This window comes from Rhizoctonia solani, chromosome 10 (genome assembly GCF_016906535.1).
Source record: "Rhizoctonia solani chromosome 10, complete sequence".
Taxonomy (NCBI): Eukaryota; Fungi; Basidiomycota; class Agaricomycetes; order Cantharellales; family Ceratobasidiaceae; genus Rhizoctonia; species Rhizoctonia solani.
The window spans coordinates 950,439-960,184 of record NC_057379.1 but is presented as its reverse complement, the minus strand read 5'-3'; the positions used below and the strand labels follow the sequence as shown (position 1 = coordinate 960,184).

Below are 9,746 nucleotides of genomic sequence, written 5' to 3'. Positions count from 1 at the left end.
ATGGCCGGTCGGTGAACATCATGGGTGTCATCGTGGAGGTGCGTATACTAAATTTACTAGTTACGTCGATGACTTGGGTGTGTGTAGCCTGAATCGTAACTTTGACGCTCGTCGGTGGAGTTATTTCTAACTTCGAGCCCATGACCAATTCCGTACCTAAAGATAATCCCGCAGCCTACAGAAACTTGGCCTAGTCTGAGCAAGATTCAACTAGTCACCAATTCCTATATTCCCGGCCTTCGAAAGTAGCATACAAGCTCCCGCCGGGACGCTTTGTAGCTAGTACAATCCTAGTTACACAGCCCCTATCCGAGTTATTAGTTATTCGTAGGACGAGACTATTACCTGTGGCACCAACACGAGGCATGGAGAGTCGACTCGCGCATAAACTTTGCGGCCTGATTGTCGCCCAATCCCTGTTCCTCGATCAAATAGATTCATTTTCATTTCACCCACCTGCCCCATCGAGCAATCTCAGCGCATCCGCACGCGCGCAAGGTCGATTAAGGCCTTCGGCAACACGAGTTATGAAATACGCGATTCGCATGTTTCATCGACATCAATCAAAAATGGGTTCCGGAACAGCTGCAATCGACGATCTTCTATACACTCTTTCGCGTGTATTTTATTGACCATGCCCGAAGCGAGGCCCATCAGGAAAACACCAAAGTGCCACCATCCAATCCGATCCGATTGTGGCACCGGATTCGCACAATTTATCATTTGTCATGTAGATTTTGTCCCTTACTTTGACACTTGTCTGCTCATGTGACCTAGACGACGACGCCACCCGTGGGCCAGATTGGAGACCCCGAGTGGCCCGGATATAGGTCCTGGGAGCCGATTTGCACAAGATAGTATACACCACTGTTCTCCTTGACATTCCCGCACTCCACTCTTGGCCAGACGAGCTTGAATTGCGCCTGGTGCCAAAATTTTTCGAGTTCGGGGTTTGTCGCGTTTGGGCCGAGCACAGCTTTGATTACCGGTTATGTGTCACAGTGTCGAGTAACATCTTGTTCGGTGGAGTGTTGTTTCAGTTTCAGCCTTTACCCATCTACGAAAAGTCGAGCCAGCCAGGTTTGTACGGATCGTGGTTGCTTGGAGTCAGCAGTTGTACGCGAGCCGATTACTTATGACGATGTGATGTGCCTTGCCGGCTCTGGGGTCCCTGTCACAGATTGTCTGGGTTTGGTACGTCCACCCTGGTTTTTACCTTGATGAACAAGAGCATAACGTCAATGACATTATTACCTTGGCATTGGGGCATCTAATCCATGCCAGGAACGTAGGTGGGGGCTCTGTCTACAGTGTTCACGATAACGGGACATGTGCGGGGGCAGCAAAAGTCCCACGATATTATCTCAATCTTCCTTTTACTCGCGATTTTCCCGGGAAAGTAAGTAGTGCGTTGTTGCGCGATTTCTTTGTCCAGTCACCCAAGATGTGTGTCTATTGTTTCAGCGTCAAATCCCGTCGACTTCAAAGGTTTCATTAAGGAGATAGTCAGAAGTCCGGCTAATCTGACAGCGAATGGCTTTTTTTGACAGCCTTTTTACTGGGTAATGCTAAAGTACATACCCCTGGTCAAGCAAGGTAGCGAAAGAGACGCACCCGAATTTCAGCTTGCTCGCTCCTCCGTATGTAGATCGTAAGCGCTGAGCGGGGCTTCAGGCCCGTAGCCACCCCGCTATATCCAAACGCTCCGAGCCTACGACGTTTTCAGGCATATTAAAAGCGAACCAATAGTCTAGAGGTCGAGATCGAGAGCACGGCGATTTTGGCCAACAAAGACTAGTACTAGCGGCCCGGTCGGAAGATGTGCTTCGGTTCCTCGCCATTTAGGACTCCGCAAAATCAGAATCATCGTCGAGGCGAGTCGTGGATAATGCTTCTACTTCCCTCGGAGGCTCTAGACTGAAGGTGCTCCGTGCATATTGTGCGGGTCATTACGGTAATTGCTCTTTTTCTATGCGGGCTTTATGCGGTGGTCCTCGAGCTATAGGTTCTAGTCTTTAGAACTCGTTCCTCATCCGTGAATCCCCCTCGTTACGTTGAAGATTTAGGAAAGAAGTAAATTCGCCGTGTCCAGTGCCTAGCATTTGGGCTTTCATTCAGTTCTTTCAGGGAGTACGGTGACTTGAGCGTGTTTCGGTAAGCAATAGATTTCGAGTAGAAGTATGCGGATCCCCAAATCGACACGTATTTAACGGTGCTCAATTTCTTTTTAGTATACCGATAGTAAGTTATAAAACTCAAGATAAAGTATAAGTATTATAGACTAATCGAAAAATCCGAGATAAAGAATGAAGTCAGTGAAGATAGCTGTGTCGAATGGCATGCTACTACTGGAAATCCATAAGCGCCAATTATGGAGTAAGCTTGAGTATCGACAAGTGCCCAGCATTCGAACCCTTCCAAATCATTTAACACTGCAACTTCGGTGTAATTCCAGAATTTATATTGAGCCTGCACGCTGGGAGTATCCAAACAAGGAAGACTTCAATCAGATAAAACTTGTCAGCTATGGTCCTGAGCACGTTGCGACTGACCCATCGTGTCCAATCACTGTGCATTATATTATGATATCTCTTTGTCATCATGGCATAATACGCCGAGTCACAAGCCACCCGGATTTGGATTAGCCACCCTGTTTATCTTAGCGTTTTGTTACCCATCTGATCAGCTTGCTCGGTTAAAACGGCTTGCCCTTGCCCACTACCTCTGCCTCAGGTTCTGGGAAACACAGCCTAACTATTGAACTTTGTCAATTATAATTGCGTTTAATTTGACCAGCCTTACAGTCGTTGACAATCATTTTCGGAGAACTGTAGATTCTGGTTGTAAGCTGTGACATCAATTCCGCTTCCAGAAGCCATATTCGCAGCGCCCTGAACATGGTAATTTTATTTTCGAACTCTTCAGGGGACAACTGGTTGAGTTTTACTTCCCAGGCAGAGCAGGAGCCTATTGCTGACACAGCAAGTCAAAAGATAGGAGGGGATATCGACCAAGAATATCCTATTCAAGCAGAGATGCCGAGACGCTTCTCTCGCAATACGTGAGTATTGATATTCTCGTCGATGTGTAGCTTCAGTATACATGTCTCTCATAGATACACTGGAGCGCTTCTTATCAATATCCTTGCGTCTGCCCTTCCTGCGATCTATGACACTCTTGTCAAAATCTGGATATCAAAGATCGATAGCTCATTTGTTGTCACAACTGATGCTTACACCTATATTAATGTGATCGTCGAGGTTCTCAATGAAGGTCTTCCACGAGCCTCGTATCTCGTAATCGGTGATTCGGCAATGCCTCTTGCGCTTCGAGTAAATCTTGTATGCACCCTAATAGTCTTTCAAACGGTAGCTGGGCTTGTCATGTCACTGATCTTCGTCGCAAGCATCGAGACTTGCCGCTGCGTTTGTACCAGCGAACGTGAGGGCGGCTTCGATCGGATACGTCCAGATCTCTTCGTTTTCAGCATTGACAAGCGCTACAGAAACAGCTGTATCCCTTGCGACGAGGTCGATCGACCGTCCTGACGTTCCGCTCATTATTAGCCTTTGCCGTACTTGTATGTAGTCCATCTATCGTATGGGTCCTATCAATTGACTTAGACTTTCTTTAGTGGCAAATATCATTCTCGATTTTGCGTTTCTCTCTACGTTCCGTGTCAAGGCTGTCCGTGAACCAACTGTGAACACTCAGGCTTCCATCCGAATGGCCTGTAACGGGATAGGTTGTATTGCCGGCCTGTTGTACTTTATCTATGTTGCTCGTCGGCTCCGATTGGACGAGGAGAGAAAGTCTGTGTGGTTGCCCAAATGGTCGTCACTTGTGGCACTCGCGAAGCCAGGATCCATACATTGATTGAATCCGCTGTGAGGAACGCACTCTATCTATGGTTGATTCACGGTATCGTAGGTTTGGGAAGTGATTATGCTACCGCGTGAGTATTCTAACAATTTCTATCTTGAAGGTACGGCACTGAATTGACGGTTCTTAAAGTTGGGGAATGCGAGTTTTTATATTGTTATTACCATATATTCTACTGACTCTCGAGATAGATTCAACACTATTCGCTGGGGACTAGTGATGGTTCCTGTAAATGCACTGGCTGCAACTTCCTCTACTTTCGTGGGACACGAGTGGGGGCTATGGCGAGAACGTGCCCTTATTCGAGGATCTAATCAAGCCAGTTTGGAAGATATCATTGGTAGGTACATTTTCCTCATCATCATACAAGGTCTCTCATCACCCAATAGGACCTCGCAAATTCATATCTCATAAAACAAGCGGTATATTCCGTCCCGCATTACTCTCGACTTTAATCGCTCTAGTCATTGAAATACCTCTCTGCCTTGCTTTTTCGTTCTGGCTCACTCGTCCATTCGCAAGATACCTATCTGGGTCTGACGTCGTTGCAAAGATAACTGCTCAAATGTGGCGTACAATTGACTGGTGTTATATTATGTACGGGACCGACACACAACTGGCCTCGATTTTGTTGGCGACGCGACCGAAGTGGTATTTGGTCAACTCACTCATAGTGAATGTTCTTTGGGTTTTTCCATGGGCTGTAGCTCTACAGGTGGGGATACCAATCACGGAAAGGTAAGTAAATGAGGTCATATGTGTATCGACGAAACGCTAAAGAAGTTGCAGTTCTGCATGGAAATATCACTCCATCGTATTTGGTGGGAGTTTGGTCTTTACGTTCATCATAACTATTGCAACCGTAATTGTTTGGGCAATCTGGTTGTTGCATGGAAAGGTAAAGAAGTTGTAAGATAAACTGTTGTATACGTATGAAATAAGTGTTGCGCTTAACATCGTCCGCTTCAATCATAAGTGTGCTAGTATAATCTCTCGCTTTGTCATGGTTGAAGGTAAGCAAATTTTCACCGAAGGATCGCCGGTGGCGCTCCTTGCGACAGCATACCATCACAGGCACCTTGAACAAGCGTTGCTGAGCTCGATTCATGGGCTAGTTACGGCCGAACGGGCAATCAGATCACCCGAGCAGCTTGGGCAAATGATCTTAACTATAGGGGCTGAATATTACTTTAGGATCCTTGTTTATATAACGCTTAAGCTTGGTCGTCTATCATAATAGGACCCGCGCATTTCGATATTGATAGAGCGAATGTGCGGCCGCCGGTTCCCATCGTTGCATTTGTGGCACTTGCTTCTATTTATGTATAAATACAGCATTAACTTAGAGCCCGCTCAAATTAGCGAATATTCTCCGTATCTATACGGGCTCCGCGTTGATCTCTCGGGATCATAGTTCTTCGGTATTTGGATCGTAGGACTTCTAGCTTGAATTCGTCGAGACTGGGGTAGTTTCCTGCGTCTGTTTGACCTGGACGGTCGTATTTATTCGACGTCTGGCTCGTCTGTTCCGCTCTCTGGTCGAAACTCAATTTTCGACTCAATGATAGACGAGTGCTCTGCTCTGAATACATCAGGAGCGGATCACAACCGTAGGCCGCTAAGTTTATATGGTAGTGATCAGGTATGATTACTGGTTGGATGATGGCGGGGCCACTAGCCAGGGTTAGGGAACGTGTTACGTAGGGGTGATGGTATAAAGACATACCCGCCAATTATCAGTTTGTCTCCACAAGCGTGATATAGAATGTGACATGGTCCTTGATGTAGGGACTTTCACCATGGATTCGGCTAGACTCTAAACCTCTAGTTTATTCAGGTTCACAGCGCATCATTAACTAGACATGGAAATTGTGAATGTCAAGTAGTGTTTAGATATCGTGGTCAACAAACATTAGATTGCCGGATTTGTGGGTTGGATGCACGCCGGTCAGTAGCAGGATTACAGGCCGATCCATAGCCGCCTGGAGCTGATCAATGTCAGGTCACATAGTGGATATGCCTAACACAAGACGTCCTCATTAGAACACCGAATGTAAAGTACTTCTCGCGGAGCCAATCAGAGGCCAGATGTCCATGGGATTAATGTCGTGAAGAGTCCGCGATATGACATATTGCGACTGTTTTATTCATGCTCAACGATTCAAGATCTTTGGATAACTATCAGCTCTATGATTATTTTTGTTGCACAAGAACATTATACAAACCTACAAGGAGATAGTTATAAGGCAATGCCTGACTAGAGCTTATGGACAAACACGTAGTATAATTGACTATAAGGTATGTTACGCAAACGTTATTATGAATACCATTCATTACCCGGGCGTCATCACTCTCCCAAACACCGCTCCTGACGGTTGTGTTTTATGATGAGTGTAGTAGCTACAACCACTCATACATCATCCAAAAATTCCCATTTAAAGATGGCTTTTGGTTCGAATTCAATCTTCGGAGCCTCAAAAAGACTGGTGAGCTTTCTTTAATAGAGACTTTGACAAACATCTGAATAGTATTCACGTGCTCCGAGAGCTCAGGCCAAAGAAGTGAAGCATGGTGCTCTACTCTACGTTTGGACAAACCCGTCTTGCTGAAACATCTTCCATCGCCATCGACCGAAGCTGTTGCCTCGGACCTTTTGAGGATGTCGGCTAGCTGGTTAGCAGCACCCCCAAACTGCAGCTTACGAGGGGCTCTCGTAACACTGATGTGAGGGCAATAAGCTGGCGAAGGGTTTACCGAAGTGATATCGATGTACACGGTGCAATAGCAGTATATCAATGGTATCCCGCGCTTGCGTGTATATTATGTGTACCACGCCACAAAGTCTAGCGAGATTAGTCAAGGTTCAGACAAATGAGTATCATTTATATCTTGTCTCACAGGGTGGACTTCCAGCGTTGTCACGCGTAGCCTGTGACACTTACCAACTGGCTCTTATTGGAATATGCTGAAGCATCCGATGGGCGGGGCGGATGTGTAATAAGGTGTATGGAACTTGCCGGTTGATCCAAAGAAGGACCGACTCCTGACTTCTTGCGCGACTTCTGGCTTCCAAGTAAAATAGCCTCATCGCTTGCTTGAATGCTTACCTTTTGCCGGACTTCTGAAGACTTTGGGGTTGCCTGTCGGCGCGCTCGAAGCTGTGGCCATCCTCAGGTGGCGTTCCGAGTCGATCCGCTCCAAGATGTGAGCGGTTTGTAATTTGCCAAGTGCTTGATGCTCGCGAATTATCTGGCATTTGATAAACATGTATAAAGTAGACTCTGATACAACAAGACTGGGTGTATGCATGTTGTAAGCGGATGACAAAGGTCAGGACTTTACTCCAAACAAGCTTAGTGACCACCGCTCACTCCTATATGCACCATATCTACGAAGTAAGTTTCATGTGCCTCATCCCTCCATCACCATCCCAAAAGCCCCGAACAATGTTTCCAACGTCGGTCACCATTCTATCATACTCATGGTTTTCCTCTCGGAAGAATAAGCCACAGTGCGCAGTTACTTCGCTATCTGCGCCTGCGACAGGTATGCATATCCAGTTCTGATCAGTACCCTTTCGGGGCAGAACAACAAAGTGGTGTGGCGAATCAATCTTATCAGCCTCTCGTGCACGCTTGGTCGCTGCGTCTAAAGCTTTTTGCCGTTCTTTGGCCTCTTTCTTTGCCTGGCGTTCAGCATCCTTGGTCCGGCGTTCTTCCTCCTTTCGCGCGACCTTTTCCTCCTTCTCCAAAGACTTCTGCTGGGACTTGAGTTCCTTTTCCTTCTCTTTGAGGGCAGATTTTTCTTCTTTTGTCGTTGATTCCATAGCCATTTGGGCCTGGAGTCCCTCTAGGGCTGTTTTGATATCATCACTCCTCTTGCTAGATTGGGTAAATTCGGATGGCGTAGTCGATTGCGTGGTTATTAGAGTATCAGTTCGGGATACGCTTGATTGAATGGAGCTCGCCCCAGTCGATGACACTGATGGTCTGGGGGACAAACCATTCTGCTTTGTCTCGTCGCTGATCATCGTCGACAAGTTCATAGCTTCAGAAAGAGCCGCTTCACGATCCTCGTCATCCGGCAGTGAGGCGTGCCAGCCAGGCATATCGCCCCTTCGTTTTGGAACGGTGACCGTCCACAAGTTAACCCACCCTCTACCATATGGTCCAGCCGTTTCGTCCGACCCCCACGCTTGCATCTTCTCATACCGGTTTATTAATCCCTGTGGATCCAACAAACATCCTCCGAATTCAAAAATTTGAACGATCCAGTCCTTGATACCCGAAAATCCCCAGTGTTTGTCGAGGAAATGGACCACGTTGTGTACGGATTGGGGAATAGGACCGAGACCAAAAGTCTCGAAAGCTTGTTCGAGTCTAGGAGAGACCACGCGGACAGGTGCACTAGGCCCACTAAGATGAAGTGATTCAGCGAAGGGGGAGGCGGAATTGAGAGCACCGCGTGATGGATGGGTTGGAGGGCTAAGCAACGGTGAGCCGGTTGAGGGCGTTGGAGATCGATCGAGGTTGGGAGTAGGAAGCGAACTTGTAGATGCCCCAAGGCCCACACTCATACTACTGTCTGAGCCTATCTCGAAAAGGTAAATTACAGTCAATCAATACCAAAAAGGAATCCATACCTTGAAGATAAGGTCTCCCAGCTTCCTTAGGAACTATTTCGACATGCTGCGGATCGTTGACTTCGGCTTCATCCTTGCCTTCTTTCTTCTTAAATAATGAGGCAATACCACTAGTTGCATGAACCCACATAATTAACCCTGAATAGGAATGATAAATGACGGCATACCTTAATACAACATGTGGATGCACTCCAAGGAACGGAACATCGAACGAAATTAAGCCGATAACTCGACCAGGAGGAGCTGCGAACGCAACTTCTGCTGTTAGAAGACCACCCATTGAATGGCCGCACAGGATCACGCGGGCTGGAGGAAGTGTGGCCATCCTGTCTTCTGTGACTCGGTGAATATCAGTGACCAAGGAAGTGCATGTTACTCACAAGGTTGTCAATGCAAAGAAGAGGTGCCCAGGTCAAAGAGTGGTACCATGGGACAAAGACAGGACCTTACCATCCTAAAAAATGATCACGAGCCAGCTCTAGCGCTCTTGTGGTTTTGTAAGTCGGGTAAACGTATGTCTGTAGTCTGGGTATATATGGCAACAAGTGGATATGCAAGTCGGTTGGGAATGCTGCAAGTAACAAGCGTCAGCAAGTCAAGTGATCAGCGTGCTTGGCATTGGCTTACATTGAAATGAAGTGTGATCTCCTCGAAATCCGTGTACGAAGACCAAGCAGAGGGTATCAGATGTAGCAGGGGAGCTCATGGTGGCGGAAAACAAGTGCTGTGTCTTGCGTGCGGCTGTACACTTTCTGCCCAGACCCAGCGTACGTTATGATGTAGCGTCCTTAGTCAGCAATTTCGAGTGTTTGGTAGTGGACATCTCATCATGCTCGAATGCAATAAGATAATGGTGTGTGGTACAGTGCTTGAAAGAGTCCGAAGTAGAAAAAAAAACCCCTAGAGCGACTACGTGCGACTCAACCCTATCCTGGCAGCCAACTGCCGATATTGCATTGTAGTCAACTTCTTAACCTTTGCGTAAAGTACTCCAAGCGATAGAGCTGCGAGGGCCAAATTACATACCTGTTATAGGGTTACGTATTGTGAGTTATGATTGTTGCAACAAAGTGGAAGAGGGGAAACTCACAACAAATTCATTAAAATCCGCCCTCTCCTGCAGTACAACCTTACCGCACGACTCCCATGCGGGTGTCTCTCCAGGAAGAGCATGATCAGGTAGATGTCCGTCCGGTGTGTCTTTTGGAATGTCAGCCACTCT

The 9,746-nt window shown here is 47.0% G+C and overlaps 2 protein-coding genes across 2 annotated transcripts; one reads left to right on the top strand and one right to left on the bottom strand.

Moving 5' to 3' along the window:
- Positions 1-2,897: 2,897 nt before the first annotated feature.
- On the top strand, positions 2,898-4,795 carry RhiXN_08487 (uncharacterized protein; the record flags this gene model as incomplete). The annotated part of the gene is made up of 9 exons (XM_043328303.1): positions 2,898-3,061; positions 3,116-3,303; positions 3,407-3,580; positions 3,635-3,812; positions 3,863-3,955; positions 3,986-4,027; positions 4,074-4,222; positions 4,272-4,620; positions 4,672-4,795. 9 exons carry the CDS (start codon positions 2,898-2,900, stop codon positions 4,793-4,795), a joined length of 1,461 nt encoding a protein of 486 aa, XP_043183688.1.
- Positions 4,796-7,270: 2,475 nt separating this feature from the next.
- Positions 7,271-8,849, bottom strand: RhiXN_08486 (alpha/beta hydrolase family protein; the record flags this gene model as incomplete). The annotated part of the gene is made up of 3 exons (XM_043328302.1): positions 7,271-8,472; positions 8,525-8,634; positions 8,692-8,849. 3 exons carry the CDS (start codon positions 8,847-8,849, stop codon positions 7,271-7,273), a joined length of 1,470 nt encoding a protein of 489 aa, XP_043183687.1.
- Between the last annotated feature and the right edge of the window lie 897 nt (positions 8,850-9,746).